Below are 22761 nucleotides of genomic sequence, written 5' to 3' on the forward strand. Positions count from 1 at the left end.
TCATTCTTGGTCACACACCAGGTGAGCAGGTGTCCTTGTTGGGAAAGCACTTACTACGTGTCAGACGATGGGCAAATTATGGGAATGCAAACAGGCGTGCCTGTGGGGGAGATGGTCGTTGTTCTGTAACTTTGTTATTACATGTGCTTCAGTGAGAAGAGCATGTTCGAAATGTTGGTGGAGACACATGAGGAAGTGTATAATGAGGTCTGGAGAAAACCAAGATCTTTCGTGTTTTTGCAAAAATATTTATGGAAAAAAGCACTTCTAGTTAAAGACGAGTTGGCACATGTGAGAAAAAGCCTGACGAAAGGGCTTCATTAGTACAATAAATTAAGAGTTATTAGCTTAGCCACTGTTAATATTTTGGAAAATTATTTGCCGTCTTCCTTCCTGGTTCCCAGCTTTGTCTTGCTTACCGCTTGCTAAGAGCTGGAAGTGTCTGCTAGACGATGTGTGGAATCACACCGACTTCCGTGCGAGTGTGCGAGAGTGTGGCCGAACACGACCAGGCTGCAAAGCGCAGTTCACGCGGTGCGTGGCGGAGTGTGTGACTGAGCGTGGGTGTGCGCGAGTGAGCGTGCGGGGTGGGGGAAAGAAGGATGGGGAAGGGCAGCCAGGTTCCATCCCCAAGGTCTGGTCGAAAGAAGGAAGAGGCCGTTTCAGGATTTCCAGCTTAGAGAGGATGACATTGGTGCTTGTAAAAGATCCCAGGCAGTCACGTGCATTTATGTCCCCCCGGCCTCCCCGGACCGATCAGGCCGCACGCCTGGGAGAAGGAAAAGACTGCAAACTGCAGTTTTCTGTAAGGAGAAGTGTCCAGAATGGCAGGGTCTGCCCCAGAGCCAGGGCGCCACACGGGCGGTTGGTCTCGGGGTTTTGACTTCATCAAGGCCACGGTTCACCCAAGTTACATGTACTTCGTGTGAATTCTGGCACGTTCTTGATACGCGTGGTTCAACCACCCGCCTTCCGCGGTCTCCTTTGGGTGTTTCCAACAAGATTTTGTTTCACTCCGTTCAGATACGTCGTCACGTTCTGGGTTGTTTAAGGAGAAAAATTGTCATTTTTGTGTGCGTCTTTCCAAAAGGAGGAAAGAAAGAAACCGTGTTGAGTAGCTGGTTTCGCCACCAGAAAATGGAATTCACCAGTTTAATTACTGAAGTATGAAGTCAACGTTTGAAGAAGTGATACCTGCTTAGATTCCTTTTTCAGAGCCTGATACACAGAGGAAACAATATACGCTTTGTATCAGCCTGAGTAATTAAATAAGAATCAGAGCAAATTAATTCACGTGCCCTGGGGCAGTGCATGTAGTACGTACTTTGCTGCCTGCATGGAGTCTGGTCGTCGCTTTGTGAGTCATGTCAGGATGACCTCAGCTGCTCACTGTGTGACATTCTGAGTTACAGAAATGATTCGTGTCATTATTAGTGGCACAATTGATTTGCTTATTGTTCAGGACCAAGCAATTCTCTCTGAAGTTTAGAGTTTAAAACTAGCCAGTTTTGAAATAGTAGCAATGTTTGTGGGCCATTAACACCATTCAAGCTTCTTTATAAATACGTTTTCTGCTGTAATTTCTTAGAACCAGAGCACACGTCCTTGTTCAGGTCTCTTCCAGTCAAAATACTCCCCTTCTAAAAAGCAAATTTCTATTGTTTGCTAAATGCGGAAAAAACAGCCTCAAATGGTATCCTTTTGCTCTCTCCCTCCCCAAAGCAAATTTCATCTTGGCAAACTGTAACATTAAGAAGGCAGAAACCCGGGGAGAAAGTTCCTCGGAGATCGTTTCTTTCCCATCTTCCCAGTGTTTATTCTGTCCTGTGTGAGACTGATAAGGAGCTATGTCTTACAGTGGTTTTCTTGATATTAGAAAAAGTTTAAAGTCCTTCCTCGTTATCCAGAATTGAAACTGCATAGATACCGTGCTGTTCACGCACAATTGTGAGAGAAAGAGACTGATGTGTTCACATGATTAGATAGTCGAGGAAACGTAGAGGGAGAGCCGGCTTAAACTCCCGAAACGGAATGGCGCAGAACCTTTCTCTGCAGTTTAGGTAGATGGCCTGTGGTTCGTGTGGAGTTTTTAAGGCCCTTACTCCTCTCGGGTCTGACGCAGCGGGGGACACCGTACCAGGCGACCGGCAGCGGCACGCATGCTTAAACCTACTTCCGTCGTCATCAGGGAGCCGGAAGAGTGGCAGACCGCCGCGGTCACGCTGTGGTCCTTGCGCGGTCGCGGGCGCACTGGCAGCTGCAGGCGGGCGGCCTGGAGGAGGAGGAGCGGAGGCGCGCAGCAGAGGCCGGACGGCCGAGGGTCCTCACGGGCGCGCCGGGGGGAGGGGCTCCGCGTTCCTTTGCTGTCTTAGTCACTTCCTGGACCCACGGGGACGCCTGCTCCGTGCTCGGAAGGTCAGGGTCACCACCGTGGTTGCCTAGATAAGCATAGCAATTGCCACGAGGCAGTGGAAGTGAGTCAGAGTTCATATTAAAAAGTGTTCGTTCGTTTCACACCTTAAACGATAAGTGTGCGAGGCAGCACTTGGCAGGATTGACCCAAGTTATGGGCTCAGTTTGCTAGGTTGTGGCTGAAATGCCCAGATGAACACATAATTTAAAGATGTGCTATGTGGACCATATTTGGGAAGCAGGAATGAGACTAACAGAGCTTTCTGTCTGACGGTGTCTGTCAGAGTCGCATTCTGAGACCATCTCTGAATGGATCGGAAGTCAGTCCTTTCAGTTCAGTTACAGATTCAAGTACGAAACAGTTGATGCATAGACGCCACCTAGTTCTCTTTTGAAAGTTGATGCTCTTTCTGTAAAACCATGAAGGCCCAAGGCAAAACTCCGTTTTCTTGGGCTATTCATTTCTCAGGCAATGGTCATCTCTACTTGGAACGGCTACGCTGCTTGTAAAAACGGGCCCACGTGGCAGCCTGGCACTTTCCTGTGGGAGAAACAAGCAGGGGCCTTGGAGTCCCCGAGGCACAGGGCTGAATATGCTTAGGCGTCGTAAGAACCCCAGGCTGCGGTGTCTCACCCGAGCGTGGGCTCTGCTTAGACACCCCACGTGTTTGAATGAATCGAATGGACTCTCCTCTTCACACGGGGTGTAACTGAGGCAGCATTAAATGCCCGCCTCGGCTCTTGAAACGAGTGGGTTGTTAAGGAACGGCAGCCACCCGTGTTCTGAACCCTGCACGGCATCCGGGTCTGGAGGCTGAGAAAACTTCTGCGTCCGGGGGTGGCTTTCTTCTTAGGGTGACGTAAAGCAGTGAGGGGAGACACTGAACGCAGTGCTTGGATCGAGGAGGCCGACCGGCTGCTGGTGTTGCTGTCGCGTCGCGTGCCTGCGAGGCACCTGTGGGTGGAGCCCCGTCCCTGGACTAAATTTAAGTCCCGGTATGTCACCTGACAGATGTTTGCAGTTCTAGGGGACATATTCTGGGAACTGTCAGGTTGGTTTAGATTTTGTGCCTCACGAATAAATCAGAGGATCAGTTATATTAGAGAACCAAATATCTAGAAAGGATATTCCATGTGATTAGCAAAATGGCCAGAATTTATATCACTTCGAAATGGTTTGATGAGTGAATAGAAGGAAAACACCAGGAGCATAAACCTCTGTTTCTTACATTCGTTTTGTTTGTTTGTTTGTTTTTTGAGAGAGAGAGAGAGAGAGAGAGAGAGAGAGAGAGACAGAGTATGAGTGGGGGAGGGGCAGAGAGAGAGGGACACTCGGAATCCGAAAAAGGCTCCAGGCTCTGAGCTGTCGGCACAGAGCCCGACGCGGGGCTCGAACTCACGGACCACGAGATCATGACCTGAGCCAAAGTCGGACGCTTAACCGACTGAGCCACCCAGGCGCCCCTTTGACAATTTTAATTTCTTTCCTCCTTCCCAAATAATTTTGATTTCTTTGTGATCTTAAGGTATATATCCCTACAGCAGATTATCAATTTTTAATAGAAAGCACTTCTACAGAGAGTGGCATTATGTAAGGGAGACACACAGCGCTCAGGATGGCGGAGGACCTGTCACTTCTTGGAGACGTACAGGCAGTTGGCCACCACCCTGGACATCTTCCCCGCGGAACTTCTGGGTGCAAGGCTGTGGACTTCTGTAACTCCCTATTCTGGAATGTTCCATAGCCAAAGTTACAATACTTTATAGACGGGGACTTCAGATTAAGGGGAAAAGGTCCCAGATTTTAGACAGTTATTTTAGGTTTTGAACATAAACGCGAAAATATAAAGATAACTGGAGCGTGCATTACTGCTGCGGTGACTGTGGCACGTGGCTGTGCTTGACAGCCACGCGTGGTCATTGCTAACGTGCAGCTTCAACTTGAGATTTGGTTCGATGGAAAGTCTCTGGTGTGATAATAATATTAAGGAGAAATTAAACACAACTGTTGCCTTTACAGAGACAGACACATACATGTTTCAGTTTTAAAATAAAACACAGATACACTTTTTCTCCCCTGAGTATACATACATTTGAAAAGCATAACCCGTGTCCTTAGCGCCAGGCAAGGAGTTTATTTGGCCACACCTACTAAATAAATGTCGATGCGTTAATTTATAATATATCTGTGATAATATTTTACAATTTCCCAGGAGTGCTGTGGTGTTATTAAGTTACGTATTAGAAGATATAATTTTGGTTTGCTCTGTGGAGAAATGAGAACATGTAGTAGTTTAGTGAAAATTTTAAATTACTTTATATTGAAGTTAAATATCCAAAAAATGAATTCATTAAAGTAATTCTTCCCACTTGTAATTTCGTTTTTAAATTTCCATTACTTTTGTGATTTTTTTTTTCATTTTGTTAAGGTAAGACACACATAACATAAAGTTTACCATCTGACGCATTTTTTAAATTGTTTTATTTTGAGAGAGAGAGCGCACACTCGAGAGCACACGAGCGGGGGAGGGGCAGAGGGAGAGAGAATCCCAAGCAGGCTCCGCGCTGTCAGCGCAGAGCCCGGTGCGGGGCTCGAACTCACAAACCACGAGATCGTGACCTGCACCCGAATCAAGAGTTGGACGCTTAACCGACTGAGCCACCCAGGCGTCCCCCCATCTTAAGCGTTTCTAAGTGTACAATGCAGTGACGTTAGGTAGGTTCATAGTGTCGTGCAGCCTTCACCACCATCCACCTCCGTGTTGTTTTCATCTCGTAAAACTGAAAGTCTGTCCCCACTGAACGCTAACTCCCAATTCCCTCTCCCTGCAGCCCTTGGCGACCACCATTCTCTTTTCTGTCTCTGAGATGGTTTTGGCTAAGCGCCTCGTGTAACTAGAATCCTACAGTATTTGTCTAATCATGACGGGCTTATTTCACTCAGCATCATGTCCTCATCGGTCGAGAGTCGGACGCTTTTGTCCTGTGTTTTCTTCTAACGCTTTTGTTGTTGTAAGTCTTACGTTCAGGTCTTTGATTCGTTTTGTTACTTTTATACGTGGTATTAGGGAAGGGTGGCTCTACTGTTTGGCAAGTGGATATCCAGTTTTCCCAGCATCATTTGTTGGAAGACTCTTTTCCCCAGTGTAAAGTCTTGGTACCCTCACCAAGAATTATTTATCCGTATATGCAAGGGTTCATTGTATTCCATTGGTCTTCGTGTTTGTCTTTATGGCAGCACCACAGCGTTACGATTACTGTAGCTTTGTTGTAAGTTTCAAGATCAGAAAGTGTGATTCCTCCAGTTTTGTTCTTTTTTTTTTTTTCCCTCCAAGATTGTTTTTGGATATTGGGGTCCCTTGGGGTTCCATATGAATTTTTGGAGGGTTTTTTCTATTTCTGCAAAAAAAAGGTCATTGGGATTTTGATGAGGGATTGCATTGAATCTATAGATCACTTTGGGTAGTATTGACATTTTCACAATATTGTCTTCCAATCCATGGACGTGGGATGTGTTTCCATTTATTTATGTCTTGTTTACATTGTTTCAGCCGTTTTGTAATTTTTATTTTATAGGTCTTTCAAGTTAGTTTCTAAATATTTTATTATTTTTGGTGCTAGGAGGAATCGTTTTTTATAATTCACTTTACAGATTGTTCACTGTTAGTGTATATAAATGCAAGTCATTTTCGTGTGTTGACTGTGTTATCCTGCTACTTTGGTGAATTCATTTGTTCAATCAAAGAGTTTTCTTGTGGAATCTTTAGTGTTTTCTACTTTTAAGGTCATATTATCTGTAGACAAGTAATTTTACATATTCTTACCCATATGGCTTTTATTTCTTTTTCTTGCATAATTGCTGTAGCTTGAACTTTGAGTACTATGTTCCAAAGTGAATAGATACAGTGAAAGTAGGCATCCTGATGAAAAGGTTTCAGTCTTTTACCACCTGGGATGATAGTCTCTGTGGCCTTTTCATGTATGGCTTTTATTTTTATTTTTTAAATTTGTATAAATTCAAGTATAATTAATTAACATACGGTGCAGTATTGGTTTCAGGAGTAGGACCCAGTGATTCAGCACCTACGTGTAACACCCATGCTCATCCCAACAAATGCCCTTAATATGGCTTTTATTTATGTTGAGGTAGTTCCCTTCTCTTCCTAGTTTGTTGAATTCATTTTTTTTTAATCATAAAAGGGTATTGAAAGGTGCTTTTTCTTCATCAGTTGGGATGTTCATGGGGATTTTTTTTCTTCATTCTGTTAATGTAAGGTATGACATTGATTGGCTTATATTTTGAACCAACCTTGCATTCTGCTTGGTCATACTGTATAATCCTTTTAATATTTTGCTAAATTCTATTTGCTAGTATTACAAGATTATTGCATTAGTGACCATAAAGGATATTGATCTCTAGTTTATTATTCTTGTCATGTCTCTGTCTGGCTTTGGTACCAAGGTTGCACTGGGTTTATAGAGTGAGTTAGGAGATGTCCCTCCTCATTAATGTTTTGGAATGTTGGAGAAGGATGGAAATTACTTTTTCTTTAAATTTTTGGTATATTTCACCAGTGAAGTCATTGGATCCAGGGTGTTTCTGTATCAGATTTTTTATTATTGATTCAGTCTTTTAACTAGATATAGGTCTCTTCTCATTTTCTATTCATGATTAGTGTTGGGAGGTTTTGTGTTTCTAGAAATTCACACATTTCATCAAATTTCTTGGCACACAGGTGCTAATGTATTCTCTTATAATCATTTTATTAACGTAGAATTGTAGCAGTGTCCCCACCTTGGTTTCTGATTTCAGTAGTTTGAGTAGTCTTCTTTTTTTCTTAGTCCACCTAGCTAAGGGTTTGCCAATTTTGTTGATGTTTTCAAAGAACCAACTTGTGGTTTCATTCATTTTTTTGAATTTTTTTATTTAAAACAAATTTTTTTAACGTTTATTTATTTTTGAGAGAGAGAGAGAGAGAGAGCGCAGAGGAGGGGCAGATAGAGAGGGAGACACAGAATCCAAAGCAGGTTCCAGGCTCCGAGCTATTAGCACAAAACCTGACGTGGGGCTTGAACTCATGAACCACGAGATCATGACCTGAGCCAAAGTCAGACACTTAACTGACTGAGCCACTCAGGCGCCCCAGCTTTCATTCATTTTTTAAATTGTTTTTCTGTTATTTATTTCATTTGTCTCTGTTCTCATCTTTATTTTTTCCTTCCTTCAGCTAGCTTTGGGATTAGTTTATTCTTTTTCTAGTCCCATAATTGTAAAGTGAGGTCATCGATTTGAGAGCTTCCTCTTTTTTAATATAAGCGTTTATCGCTGTCAGTTTCCCCCTTAGCACCACTTACGTTGTTGCACTTCGTAAGTTTTTGTAAGTTGTACTTTCAGTATAATTTGTGTCTGAGCATCTCTTAATTTCCTTTGTGATTTCTTCTTAATTCATTCGTTGTTTAAAAGTGTTTAATTTCCACAATTTTGTGAATTTTCTGTTACTGATTTCTAACTTTATCTCATCGTGGTTGGAGTAGATACGTCATATGATGATCTGTTGAGACTTCATTGGTAACATAAGGTCTGTCCTGGGAAATGTCCGTGTTCACTTGAGAAGAATGTGTTTGCTATTCTGGGTGGAGTGTTCTGTATGTCTGTTAGATCTAGTTGGTTTATTGTGCTGAGTTTTCTATTTACTTACCTGTGTCTGATGGTTCCAGCCATAATTGTGAGTGGGATACTGGGGCCACAATTGTGAATGGGATACTGGGGCCATAATTGTGAGTGGGTACTGGGGTCTCTAACTATTACTGCTGAGCTGTTTCAATACTCTTAAATTCTGTCAGTTTTTGCTTCATATATTTTTATAGTTTTTGTTAGATGCACAGTTTATAATTTTCCTGCCCTATTGAACATTTAATAATATAAAATGTCTCTTGTAACCTTTTTTGATTTAATATTTATTTTGTCTGATATTCCTGTGGCCGCATCTGCTTACTTTGCTTACTATTTGCATAGAATATGTTTCTCATACTTTTCACTTGCAACCTCATTGTGTCTTTGGATGTAAAGTGAGCCTCCGCATGTAGATAGCATAGAGTTGGATCATGTGTTTTTATCCATTGTGCCAATCTCTGTCTTTTGATTGTTGAGTTTAATCCATTGATATTTGAAGTAATTACTGAAAAGAAGGGACTTCCTTCTGTCATTGTTCATTTTTTTTCCAAATGCCTTGTAGGTTTTTTGTCCCTCATTTCCTACATTACTGTCTTCTATTGTATTTAGTTGGTTTTTGTAGTGAAACGTTTAAATTTCTCATTTCCTTTTGTGTATATTCTATAGCTGTTTTCTTTGCGGTTACCATGGGGATTACATTTAGCATCCTAAAAGATATAATACTCCAATTTGAATTTGTACCAACTTACGTTCAATAGCATACCGAGGCTCTGCTTCTGTATGGCTCCTTCCCCTCCCTTGTGTTTGCTGATGTCACACAATTACCTCTTTATGTGTTCTGTGCCTAAAAACATAAGCTAATAATTCTCCTAACACCAGCCTCTTAAGTAATGCAGAAAACAAGATTTGGAAGTACAGACCAAAGTGACAATACTAGCTTTTGTGTATGAGTTTCCTCAATCGCATAGAGAACAAAAAGGGCAGCTACCAAGCACGTTATGCTAACACTTGCTTTTATAATTGCCTATTTGTCTTTATTGGGGTGTTACTTCTCCGTGTATGTTCCAGTCACGGCGTCCCTTCCCTTCCCTGCAGGACCGCCCGGCACAGGTCTTGCGGGAGAGGTCCAGCGCTCACACGCCGTCTTAGCTTTTGTTTGTCTGGGAAGGTGTTGATGTCGCCCTCACGTTTGAAGGACAGATTTGCTGGATCTAGGATTCTTGGCCGACGTGTGCGTGAGTGTGCGTGCGTGTGGCTGTGGCTGTTTTCGAGCACTTTGAATCAGTCAGCACACTGCCTTCTGGCCCCCCAAATTTCTAATGAAAAATCTGTACATAACCTTATCGGGGGCCCCTTGTGTGTGATGGTTTGCTGCTGCTGCCGCTTTTTTTTTTAAACTGCTTGCAAGATTCTCTCTTTGTCTTTGTCTTTTAGAAGACAAAGTTCCAACGTGTCTCTGTGGGTTTCTTTGAGTTCATCTTGCTTGGATGTGGTTGAACTTCTGCAGTGTTTACATTCCCGACTTCCAGCAGATTCGGCGTGTTTTCACCCATTGTTTCTTCACATGTGTTCTCTGCCCTTTTCACTGCGTCCTCCCCTTTCAGGATCCCACGATCCGTTTATGGGTTTGGTCCCTGGTGCCCCACAGTCCGTCAGGCCTGTTAATTTTCCTCAACGTGTTTTCATTCTCTTTCTCAAACTCGGTCCTTTCCGTTGCTCTGTTTTCGGGTTTGCTGACCCCCCTGCCTCATCACATCTGCCGTGAATCTTCAGGGAAACTGTCATTTCAGTCATTGGACTTTTCAGCTCTTTGGTGTCTTTTGGTTTCTTTTGGGGTATCCTATCTCTGTCGATAATTTACATTTTGTTCACACATTGTTTTCTTGGCTTTCTCCACATCTTCATTTCTTGGAACCTATTCAGTACTTTTCTTTTAAAGTCTTTGTCTAGTGTATCTGACATCAGGTCTTTCTCAGGGATAGTTTCTCTTGATTTGTAATTTTTCCTTTTAATCAGCTGTCATTTTCTGAGTTGTTTTATTTATATTTTTTAATGCCTTGCTATTGTTGAAACTGTTTTTTTTAAGATAGTAATGTGGTAACTCTAGAAGGCAAAATCTCTCCCTCAGGTTTTGCTGGGTTTTTAGTCATTATATTTATTGGTTTATTTTAATTATTACAGACTGTCTCTTTGCCGGGGGTCGGCCTACATTTAATGTCTTCTCAGGTCTTTTCCGAGCCTTTCCCTGGGCCTGCACGGTCACTTGCTGGTTTTTTTCCCCATGTGTGCAGTTGTTCTGGAATGTCCTAGTCTTTAACGTGTGGCTCCCGAAAGGGGAAAAGTGGAAAACAAAAGGGGGATAAGAGGGCACTTATCCCCTTGAAGTCACTCGAGCTGGAGGGGTGACAGCAATGGCCGCCAGCCTCTGAGTCCGCACCTGTGTGGTCAGAGCATGGCCTCCTGGCGTTTGGGGGACAGGGTCCTTTTCGTCCACCTGGCTTCTGCGGGCTGCTCCAGAAACACGTGCCCGGCTGCCTGCCACATGGCTGGGGCGCGGGACGGGTAGGTGCTGCTGTGCTGCGAGCTGGAATGGACCAAAATCGACTACTTCTCCCGGACACGTGGCAGGCCTCGGGCAGAGTCCACAGTTCCAAAGCAGCCCCATCACACAGGTTCCGCCCCTGCTGTTGTCATCTGGGGGGGAGAGATTCCCGGGGCCCCTGCTCTGCCGTCTTCCCAGAATCCTCTGTCTAGAGTCCCTCGTTGTTCACTTTATTTTGCAGTGCGTCCCAGCGCTCAGTAAGTGCGCCGGCTTGTGCACTCGGGTTTATCACTGTGGATATCTAACGTAAAAAAGTCGCTAACTTGCCATTTTCTTCCTTTTCTATCTGAACAGGAAGACAGTGACCCGCCCATTCACGAAAGTCTCAGCATAGAAAATACACTGTGGGCGAACACCATTGTGGCGTCAGGTAAGAAGTAAGCTCTTACGTTAGCGTGGACGCTCACACAAGGGAGATTCTGCGCAGTGTCTCTGGAAATGCCTGTCCCACACGGGGACCGTAACAACATGCTCTGGGGGCCGGGGGCAGGCCCTGGGGCTGTGCGTCCCAGGCCAGCGCTGGCTGTGGCCCGTGTGCCACCTGGCACGTTCACTCTGAGGGGCAGGGCCCAGAGCCGCCGCGAGCAGTGTGCCTGCTCTCCGTGCCTCGGGGCAGGGGCGCTCTGCTGGCCGTGAGGACTCTCTTTGGCAAGCCTGTCGGTGTCCCCGGGGCGCGTGGTCCTTACCGAGAGGCGGCGGGGCAGGGCCCGGGGCGCGTGGTGGCCTTTGAGGGATCTTCCAACTCCTCCTCAGTCATCCGCAGAATTCATAGGAGGCCACTGTGGTGGGTTGTCTTTCGGGGAGGAAAGTATTAGATGAGGCAGGGGGGACCTTGGGATGTAGTTCATGTTGGGCCTTTGGGGGCCAGGGTAAAGGTCCTTCACTTTTTTTGAGTGAAATTGGAGGATGTTGGAGTACTCCTAGTGGCTGAACAGGAAGGTCACCTAAATTTACGTTTCGGAAAGTGAAGATCTCTGGAGTATTGAAATCTAAATGATGATCAGCTTTCCAGAAAAGTAGTCGACTTGCCAGTGGTAAGTGGGACTGAATCTGAGAAGCAGGAAGCCTGAAGGATGCTGGTAGGGGTGGGAGGCCAGGACGCGATCAGGGGAGGGCCGTGTGTCTTACCTGTGGCCCGACGCTGGCCGCCCTCCTGTCTGGGAGCTCAGTCGCTCTTCTGGTGGTTTTGTAAGAATCCCTCTCCGGGCCGGGCGCTGGTGATGCAGCGTGGGGCGGAGTGCTTACGGGTCCTGGCCTCGGGCGCTCACGGGCAAGGAAGAGAGACTCTGCTAAAGTGAGGCTGCCACGTCAAGCTGTGTGAAGTGCCACAGGGAAGGAGAGGGCGCCCCGAAATCATAGACGCCTCAGTCCTTACCTGGTGAGAGCAGGGGCGGGGCTTAGATTGAGGAATAGACAGGTGCACCGGACGAGGGGGCGGAAAGGTGTGGGAGGATTCTTGTCGCACCCGCAGCCGCTTGAGGGCCTGGTGCCCCGTGGGCCGAAGAGGGTGATGTCCGTGTGCCTGGCGCACGGAGAAGAGACGGCCACACACGCAGGGCGGTTCTGTGCGCGTGTGCGCGAGGGCCCGTGTGGGTACGTGTTCACCTTTTAGGGAATGGAGGGTCAACGGGGACTTGGCTATACACTGCCTTACATGTCCCAGAGAAAGGGTGACGGCATACAGGACAATTTTCATAGAAATTCCATGAGGTGTTTCAGGATTTTCATACTGATGGATTTTAAAAATTTTCTCAAAATAAAGAGAAAGAGGAAGTAAGGATAGCACGCGCAGGAGAGCCTCAGGGGGCGCAGGCCAGGTCTCGGGCCGTGTAGGCCTCGGGGAGGGGAGACTCACGGTGCCCCTGGAGTCACCGTGGAGGGGGCACCGTCACCAGGAGAGATCTCCGAATCCTGTGCTCACGCTTCCTCCGCGTGGCTGTTTCCTGTTCACCTCACTGACCCCCGAGGATCACCGAGCCTCACCTTGTTCGTCTCGCTGCACGGGCCACGGACTGTGGCTCAGAGAGGCCCACGTTAGCGTGGTCACGCGGCCGGGCTGTCCCAGGGTCAGGATTTGAATCCAGGTGGCTGTCCTCCACAGCGGTCACCCTTCAGCCCATAGCATTTTATAGTTTGTAGACAAATATTTACAATATACCACACGTTAGCTAACGTCGGTCACAGATTTTACATTTTCTCTGTCTAGAGTTACGTTCTGTTTTGTTCCCGTCATATTGAAGACACTCTTTTTAAACCGTTCATTTTATTTGATCCTGTGTTCCCTGCGTATTGGACTGTGGCCTGTCTCCCCACAGACAGAGAAGCACCCGACCGGAAGGCTCGTTCCCTGTACCCGCCTTCCTGCCCTCTCTCCAGGTGACCTTTCACCGGTGGCCCCTGCTTGTGCACCCTGGCGGTGCACGCATTAGGCATCAGATACGCTTGCCGTCCTGAGAACCGTTTCTTGCCCCATGATGTGCAGACTTCAGTTTGCCCAGGGTTATTTTGTCTTCCAAGAAAGTATTTCTGTAGCTCTAAAACCATCCATTCAGAAAAATTTAAATAAGACACATCTAATTTTAATTTGTGTTTGGACATTTAAAAAATGCAAACTGTTTTCATTAATTTGAAGTATTTTAAGACATCCTTACCTTAGTTAAAAACCTTAATAATGTGAGCAATTAAGGGCTCGTGTCTTCTTTATACTTGATTACAAGTTGAGAAGGAAAGATTGGAATTTTTTTAATCTTATTTTTTTAAATGTTATGTGTCAACGGGATTCAGGTTGCCTCCTGTGTGAAGTGAACACAGACCTTCCTCCCGGCCCTGGGGTTCTGATGCGTGGGGTCGAGGACTCGAGTTAACAACACAGAGGACCCGAGGGCTGAGGGTCCCACAAGAGGGGCAGACACAGATGCTCACGGTGCCGCCCTCTTCTTCCCCTTGTAGGATTCGTAAACGTTCTCCAGAGCAGAGTCATGTCCCAGAGAGCGGCCGTGGTAGCCAGGGTTGAGCACACTTAACTGCCAAGAGCCTGGAAGCAGAGATGTGCGTCTGGGGCAGGGCTGCTGGGTGTGTGTGCACTTGGGGTCCTGGATGACTGCCCCCGCCCCCCCCCCCCCCCCACCCTGGGCAGGGCTGCTGGGCGTGTGTGCAGTTGGGGTCCTGGATGACCGGCCCCCCCCCCCCCCCCCCCCCACCCAGGGCAGTGCTGCTGGGCGTGTGTGCAGACGGAGGTCTGAGGTGACCCCCCCCCACCAGAGCAGGGCTGCTGGGCGTGTGTGCAGTTGGGGTCCTGGATGACCGCCCCCCCCCCAGGGCAGGGCTGCTGGGCGTGTGTGCAGATGGAGGTCTAAGGTGACCCCCCCCCCCCCCCAGAGCAGGGCTGCTGGGCGTGTGTGCAGATGGGGTCCTGGATGACCGCCCGCCCCCCCCCCCCCCCCGCCAGGGCAGGGCTGCTGGGTGTGTGTGCAGACGGAGGTCTAAGGTGACCCCCCCCCCTGCCCCCCATAGCAGGGCTGCTGGGCGTGTGTGCAGATGGGGGTCCTGGGTGACCCCCCCCGCAAGGGCAGGGCTGCGGAGCGTGTGCTTAGACAGGGGTCCAGGGTGACAACCCCCCCCCCCCCCAACCGCCGGACAGGGCTGATGGGTGTGTGTGCAGACGGGGGTCCAGGGTGACCCCTTTGGATATGAAGTAATTCAGTGTCAAAAGAATTTGTACATATATATTGTTTCTGGTTTTTGGTTGTTTCATTTTTCTTGGTAATTTTGGGCACGGCATTTTCTAAAACTAGTCCTCATGACAGATCAGAAATTTGAAAATCAAACCTGTCCCTTTAGCATGCATAGTTTGTGAGGCTCCTGCTGCAGAGAGGTTGGTGGATTAGAGGTGGCAGGAGAAGCTGTCCCCCTAGGGTCCACTGGAGGGACCCGACCCCGAGAGCTCTGGTGTGGGTGCACACGACAGCGTGGTGGTGAAGCACTGCTACAGCGGGGGGGGGGGGACCGCAGAGACACGCCAGCACGCAGTTCATCGCTCCCAACAAGGGCTGGGAGTTGCTTCTTCTCAAGCCTTGCGTGTCATGGGGCGGGCGGTCTTGGCAGCTAGGAGGTGGGGGAGGCAGCTCTGCCCTCCCTTCCGGCCCATCCGATCCCCACCCCCCGACTGTGTGCACAGCTGGTGGAGCCCAGACCTGGTGCGAGGCACAGCAGCAGCCGCGTCCCCGGCCTCGGTCTCTCCGTGTGCATCCGGGTGGGGTCTGGCACCTGGGTCACCAGCACCCTCAGCCGCTGGCCGGAGTCTTTGCCGTCCCCACCGTCCTGGGCACGCGGAATCGCTGTAGCGGATGGGCAGCCCGTGCTCGGGGGTTTGTGGAGACGGGTGCCGACCCGGCAGGTTCCTAACTGATAGTGCACAGTGGCTCTCTGGGTCCGTCTGTCTCTACGACATGGGATCTTCGTCAGACTTTCTGATGGCTGTGCTCTGTCGTGTCCCCTCCCTGGTCTCATGATATCCCCTTCCCCACATGCACACTGTTGCCACGTATACAGGGCGTATGCGACCTCTTAGCCCATACCGGTCCGTAACTAGGTGCCATTTGTCAACGAGAGTGGAGAGTCTTCCAAATACTTCGTGCTGATTTGAGTGACGTTAGCAGTCAGAGCGCGTGACAGGCTCCGAAGAAAATGCACTCCACACGGAGGACTCATTTCTGTTGAGCATGAAATGAGGTAACACACATGAGAGCCTTCACCAGACTTGAGTAGATGATGCAAGTAAAATTACACGAGGACTCTGTTAAATACTCACCACATGTGGGGGATGTGGCCCGCAGACTGATTCTGCGCGAGGGCTGTGTGTGTCTGATTTTGTACGAGGGCTGTGTGTGTCCGATTCTGTGCGATGCCTGGGCATGTCCGATTCTGTGCGATAGCTGTGTGTGTCCGATTCTGTGCGATAGCTGTGTGTGTCTGATTTTGTACGAGAGCTGTGTGTGTCCGATTCTGTACGATGCCTGGGCGTGTCCGATTCTGCGCGATAGCTGTGTGTGTCCGATTTTGTACGAGGGCTGTGTGTGTCCGATTCTGTGCGATGGCTGTGTGTGTCTGATTTTGTACGAGGGCTGTGTGTGTCCGATTCTGTGCGATGCCTGGGCATGTCCGATTCTGTGCGATAGCTGTGTGTGTCCGATTCTGCGCGATAGCTGTGTGTGTCCGATTTTGTACGAGGGCTGTGTGTGTCCGATTCTGTGCGATGCCTGGGCATGTCCGATTCTGTGCGATAGCTGTGTGTGTCCGATTCTGTGCGATAGCTGTGTGTGTCTGATTTTGTACGAGGGCTGTGTGTGTCCGATTCTGTACGATGCCTGGGCGTGTCCGATTCTGCGCGATAGCTGTGTGTGTCCGATTTTGTACGAGGGCTGTGTGTGTCCGATTCTGTGCGATGGCTGTGTGTGTCTGATTTTGTACGAGGGCTGTGTGTGTCCGATTCTGTGCGATGCCTGGGCATGTCCGATTCTGTGCGATAGCTGTGTGTGTCCGATTCTGCGCGATAGCTGTGTGTGTCCGATTTTGTACGAGGGCTGTGTGTGTCCGATTCTGTGCGATGCCTGGGCATGTCCGATTCTGTGCGATAGCTGTGTGTGTCCGATTCTGCGCGATAGCTGTGTGTGTCCGATTTTGTACGAGGGCTGTGTGTGTCCGATTCTGTGCGATGCCTGGGCGTGTCCGATTCTGTGCGATAGCTGTGTGTGTCCGATTCTGCGCGATAGCTGTGTGTGTCTGATTTTGTATGAGAGCTGTGTGTGTCCGATTCTGTGCGATGCCTGGGCATGTCCGATTCTGTGCGATAGCTGTGTGTGTCCGATTCTGCGCGATAGCTGTGTGTGTCTGATTTTGTACGAGAGCTGTGTGTGTCCGATTCTGTACGATGCCTGGGCGTGTCCGATTCTGCGCGATAGCTGTGTGTGTCTGATTTTGTATGAGAGCTGTGTGTGTCCGATTCTGTGCGATGCCTGGGCATGTCCGATTCTGTGCGATAGCTGTGTGTATCCGATTCTGCGCGATAGCTGTGTGTGTCTGATTTTGTACGAGAGCTGTGTGTGTCCGGTTCTGTGCGATGCCTGGGCATGTCTGATTCTGTGCGATAGCTGTGTGTGTCCGATTCTGTGCGATAGCTGTGTGTGTCTGATTTTGTACGAGAGCTGTGTGTGTCCGATTCTGTATGGTATCTGTGTAAATCTGAGTGAATTGTTTCTTGTTAGCTTTCACTATTTCTCCTATTTTGATGCTTTTAATTGTGATGCCAGCCTAGAGTGAACATTGCTAATAATTTGTCTGGATTTTAGGACAGGTTTTGTAGCCTGATTAATTTTTTTGTCCTGAGACTTGTTTGTTCTGCTAATATTAAAAATAATTTGTAGTTTGTCTTGTTGTTTTTTTGTTTTGCTTTTTTAACATTAGCTTATTTAACAGTAGATACTTTCATTTTTTTATTTTTTCTTAAAAAAAATTTTTTTTTTAATGTTTATTTATTTTTGAGAGAGACAGAGACAGAGCACGAGCAGGGAAGGGGTAGAGAGAAAGGGAGACAAACAATCCGAAGCAGGTTCCAGGCTCTGATCTGTCAGCACAGAGCCCGACCCGGGACTTGAACCCACCAAATGTGAGAGCATGACTTGAGCTGAAGTCGGACGCTTAACCGACTGAGCCACCCAGGTGCCCTGTGACATTAGACACTTTCATATTTTGGTTAAGTTAAACTTGATGGGCAAAAAAGGGAGAAAATCCTGATCCGGTTAGATTGAGCCTTTGGTTCACTGACTAAAGAACGTCTGATGTGTTGGTTTTGAAAGTCCCTTCCGGTCCGGTCGCACTGTGTATGTGCTGTGTCCCCCACGCGCTGCGTACAGGGCTGCTGTCCGAAGCGTGTCTGGGTAATACCGCGGGAAGGTAGCCTGTGTGCAGTTTGGGCCAGCCTTCATGCTGCACGGGGGTCACTCTGTTTTCGGGACACGGTAAATTCAAGCCTCGCAGCTTTCCGGATGGCACACAGTTAAAAGCGGGAGCGGGGGCGGGGGGATGCTTATTTTCAAATAAAAATGTGTAACCTCTGCAGATACGACCGCTGAGGTCCTGTGCCATCTCCCGCCTCCCTGAGCGCTCTGCGGAGGAGACCGGTCGCAGGGTCGCGCGAGTAACTTGCAGCTTTCTGTTCGCGTGCACCCAGGGGCTCACTAAGATCACGTGCCCTCCGTGGGTCCTGATGACCCGCGACATTTCACACGTTACAGTAGCGTGACGTCACAGAGTTTTTGTATCACCGTCGTCTCCGTGAGTCCTGCTCGGCAGCTGCAGACGTGACCGTCCCCTCACCTTAATCGCTTCTCACCACCAGAACGTACGAAAACCAGAAAACCGGGAATGTAAATGATGCCCGGCTGCAGTTTAGAAACAGACTTGAAAGGGCTTTCGTTTGACGTTGCGGAGGCGAGTGCCTCTGAGCCTTTCGGGGGCTGTTCCAGGGGTGTTTCTTCATTCTTCTGCCTCACGCTTGACAGGCCACAAAATGATCGCGTGCGCTTAGGAAACCACACCTCCGGGGGACATGAATAAAAAAGACTAACGATATCCGCGTTCAAAATCAAATAATTTGTGTGTAATTGTCTCTCACTGCTTTAATTGTATCTGTGCTGGAGCGTCAGCAGAGGCTCTGACTCGCGGTCCTGCCCGAGCCCCTCGTGCGGGGAAGGTGGCTCAGCCGGTGCCATCCGGGGGCGCGGGTCCCGGGACGCAGCCTCTCCTCACGTACCTCCAGCACCGGTAGATGGGAACGGATGAGGGGCCACCCTTTCCCTTGACGGGAAAAAGCATAGTCGTGCATTTTCTAATGTGCGTAGGCGTTGCTTGAGGAATCGTTTGAGTTGTATGTTGAATGGAGTTTATTTTGAAGTTGAGACTAGACTTTCCTGAACTAGCCCAGTCAAATATGCTGTTGGATAAGCTTATATAAAATTAAGTAGTGAATAGTATTTTCCATCAAGACCGTTGATTAGAAAGTGTTCTCTGTGCTCACTCTGAGGCCTCTCGGTAAGGACCGCTCTCGTGTTTTTGCAGGTACTGTAATAGGTGTTGTCATTTATACGGGAAAAGAGACTCGAAGTGTAATGAACACATCCAATCCAAAAAATAAGGTAGGCTAGATTAAGGAGCGGCTGCTTTAATGACTTGATTTTCCCTTTCAGTAAGAAAGTGCTGCGCTTCTGAAGAGCTTGTTTGCTTGAGCTTAATATATACCGTAAAAACAGACTTCCAGAGATGGTGGTGATTTCAGATGTGAACTCTCTGTATTTGTGTCACAGCATGCTCAAACTGAACAGCTTCCGACAGTGTCTTTTCTTGCTTAATCAGAGTCGTTTATGTCTCTTAAGTTTTCTCTATTGGACATATAATTTGCCTGTAATTTGATGGTTAATTGTGGGTCTCTTCAATTTATTTTATAATTTGTTTTAATTTTTTGTCTCGATGGTTCATTTTTAAAATAAAAGAATCTATATTAACATGTTATAGTATTTAATTTGATAGTATGGCATGGTTAAACTTGTTTTATTTAAGTTACTTTCATCGCATAAGAAGCATATTGAAAATCAGATTTTAGTTTTAAAGACTGCTTGATTATATTTCTAAATTGATTGTATTTGTTATATTCCTAAAATTATTATTTATGTAGTCAGCATGTGTGTGTAAGTTAGATTGTAACAAAAAGTTTGAATTGTTAGCTGTTGTTTGGATAATACATGTTGTATGTGCTGATGCCTACTTTATGAGAAGTTCATGCTAACTGTGCATTTTACTCATTTTTATTTGAAATATAATTGGAGGTGTGTCTAAGTAGAACAAAAAGAAACCACTCTTCGTGGATTCATACCTTGCTTTGTGAGTATTAGAAAAAGTTAACTTTTGTAGGAATTTTTATTACAAAGCAACAGAAGTGAAATAATTCTTTGAGGAGATATTTTAAAGGATAAGATGTGTTTCTTCTTTTCTTTTTTTAGCTGAATACTGTTTTAAAAAAATAGTTAACCCTTCTGGAGCACCTGGGTGGGGCTCAGTCAGTTGAGCATCAGACTCTTGATTTCGGCTCAGGTCACGATCTCACAGTTTGTGGGCTCGAGCCCTGCGTAGGGCTCTGTGCTGACAGCGTGGAGCCTGCTTGGGATTCTCCCTCTCAAAATAAAGAAATAAATGTAAATTAATAAAGTAAAATAGTTAACCCTTCCAGCATTAGGAAGGCATCCGCGACCCTCTGAATGTCTCCCCGTCTGCCGTGCAGCAGAGCGGCACTGACGGCTTCAGGTCTGGAGTGCCCTGGACTCCACCAGGGTCACACGAGTCGTCCTGGTGAGCTTGACGAACACTGTGTTTGTCAGGACTCCCAGATGGCTCTGTGTGTGACACATTGACTAAAGCGAAAGAGAAATGTCGTACTGCTAGCATTTTAGTATAAATTCTGATTGTGATAACCGGGAGAATTATCCTTGTCGATTATATTACAGCTTTGCACTAATTTGAAGAAATCAGAGTCCTTAATTCCTCAGTAGAGTTAAATTTATTTGAGAATAAATTATTAAATTATCGACAGAATCACATGCATACATGCTTGTGTTTTCTGGGAAGTACGGTCACTCTTTTTCTTCAGTAAGCAAAACTAGAATGTTCTAATAATGCATGTGTGGGTCGTAGGGTGTGTTTTTTCCTTAATCGCTTTACTTTTAGGATGAATATTGAGGGTAAATTCAATTTTAAATATTAAGTTTTAAAATCTTAGAAGTTGTCCTGTCATTTGACGTGACTCCTGTCTCCGGGCACCTTATTCTTTGGCGCGGCTTACATTCTGTCCCCTCCCACCGTCCCCGTGCGCAGCTCGCTGTCCACGCGCCTGTGGTTCTGGCTCACGTGCTCTTTTCCGTGGGTGTTGGCGCGGGGGTGGTCAGGCGACCTTTCCCGTTGCTGCCTGCGGTGAGGAGCTGGCCCAGGGTTTACTGGTCAGAGTCGGTGCTGCCACCAACCAGCGCTGTGGCCCTGGGCAAGTGGCTTGATTCTGTGTCTTGCTAAGTAAACGTCCCCCGACGTTACTGTCTTCCTGTCAAGTGAACTGTGCGGGGTGAACGAGTGCCATGCTTCTTCAGCCCAGCCCTCGTCGTCAGTCCCGAGATGCTCACTGTGCAAGCAGCCGTGGGGCGCTCTCCCCGACGCCGCCACGCCAGGCAGCCCGGGGACCCCTGAGTGCCCGTGTGCACGGCCTTCTGCTGCTGCTCCCGTCCCTCCTCCTCCTCCCCCCCTCCACCTCCTCCTCCCTCCTCTTCCTCCTCTTGCTCCTCTTCCTCCTCCCCACTCCCTCCTTCTTAAAAAAAATAGCCTTCTAAGTTTCCTTGGTGTTAATGCAAAGTATCTATAAAACAAAGGGTGGCTTTGGCGTTTTGCAGAATGGGTCTCAAAACGCTGCCCTGCCACTTGTCAGCCCCACGTGTGGAGCAAACGTGCTGTCATCGGCTGGCACCTTTCTGGTGCTTAAGTCAGCCTTCAGGGCTCCCCTTCTGGTGGAAATCAGCGTAACCGTGGTAGCCGAGGCCGAGGTGCAGAGCCGACACGCGGCAGGCGCTGTGGACGTGACGTCGTGAGTCCGCACAGCCCTCAGAGGGAACGGTGTCATCTGGTTTCAGAGCAGGGACATCGCCGTGTGGAAGGCTGCGCCTGTCAGCGTGGGGCTCGCTTCTCCGTGAGGGCGCTGAGGGTCACAGAGCTGCCACGTGCTGTGAAAACACTTCCGTAAATGAAGGAATAAGAAGAAGAAAATCTCCACGTTTGCGTATGTTACTAAGTCTTTCGAAGCGTTAAGTGCCAGGTTTAGGAGAGAAAACTTCAGGCAGCGTTATACGCGTGTTGCAGTGGGCAAAGAGGAGAGCTGTAGTTTCTCCAGGGGAAGCACTGGCCCATGCTGGAGGACCCATGCTGAGTGGTGACACCCAGATGCCCGAAGAAAGGAGGACAGAAAGTGCCGTTCGCTCTTAGACCCTGTGTGCACAAGGTCCCCGTGTGCCTGGACTTCTGAGACGGCTACTGGAAACAAGGAAGCCCTTCAGAGGCAAGTCGGATCGTGTACCCGAGTGTCCCTCTCTAGGGAGGCACACTGCTCGTCGTCCTCAGTCCCGGGGCCACCCTGGGCGCGGCGAGCGTGCGGGGCGCCGACCCACGCGGTGGTCGGCGGAATTTGACCGCGCCGCTCGCGACGGCAGAGTCGCCGCAGCTGGAAGTGCGTCTTGTGAGCCCCGTCTCTGCGTCGTGCCGCCACTCAGACCGCCCTGAAGCCACGGCGGCCTCCCGCGACCGAGACCTTTCTCCTCAGGGCGCGCCACCGACGCGACAGCCGGCGGTCCTCCCGGCCCCTCGGGGAGCCTCCTGGACACGGGCCTCCGTGGCACCGGGGTGGAGGCCCCGGCCACGGCGGGTTGCCTGCTGACTCCCGCGGCTTCCTCTGGGGAGGGTGGCCCCGGGAGGGTACGGGCCGTCTTCTCGGGGAGAAGCGGGGCGTCTCGATGGCCTGGTACCGCTGGCTGCCCCGGCGTGGCTGCGGATGAGAGTGTCCGGGCCTCGTGCGTACAGGGCAGACCAGACGAGCCTCCTGAGACCCCGCGCGGTGCGGGCGGGGAAGGGCTGACGGAGGAGGGGTGCCAGGAGGGCAGGGCCGAAGCGGCGGGGGGCGGCCGAGAGCCACGGAAAGGGACTAGCCCGTGCCCTGCCGGGAGAGTCCTGCGGACGTGGACGTCGTCGTGCGCCCCGCGTTCCCGTGGGGCCAGACGCTCGGGCGGGGGCACGGGGCCAGGATGTCATCCATTGCGTTTCTCTGCGGTGAGAAAATGCGGAGCTACCGGTGCCTTCCGTGGAAGGAGAACGGCGCTCGGTTGACGCAGGAGAAAATGCAGCGCGTGGGCCGACGGTTGTCAGGGGCAGTGACTCCAGTGTGGAGAGAAGGTTCTCTCGGCTTCCTGGGTTCGGAGGGGCGCGGTTCCCCTCT

At 48.7% G+C, this 22761-nt stretch overlaps 1 protein-coding gene across 9 annotated transcripts in view; it reads left to right on the forward strand.

The window, feature by feature from the left end:
• The window catches only part of ATP9B (ATPase phospholipid transporting 9B (putative)), a 249489-nt gene that overhangs the window by 113320 nt on the left and 113408 nt on the right, over positions 1-22761 (forward strand). For all 9 annotated transcript variants that reach the window (XM_042909654.1, XM_042909656.1, XM_042909655.1 and 6 more), the window contains 2 exons: positions 10983-11058; positions 18804-18880. In XM_042909654.1, the coding sequence (XP_042765588.1) occupies positions 10983-11058; positions 18804-18880 (153 nt within the window). The remainder of the gene's footprint in view (positions 1-10982; positions 11059-18803; positions 18881-22761) is intronic.

The sequence above is a fragment of the Panthera leo genome, chromosome D3 (assembly GCF_018350215.1).
Source record: "Panthera leo isolate Ple1 chromosome D3, P.leo_Ple1_pat1.1, whole genome shotgun sequence".
Classification (NCBI taxonomy): domain Eukaryota; kingdom Metazoa; phylum Chordata; class Mammalia; order Carnivora; family Felidae; genus Panthera; species Panthera leo.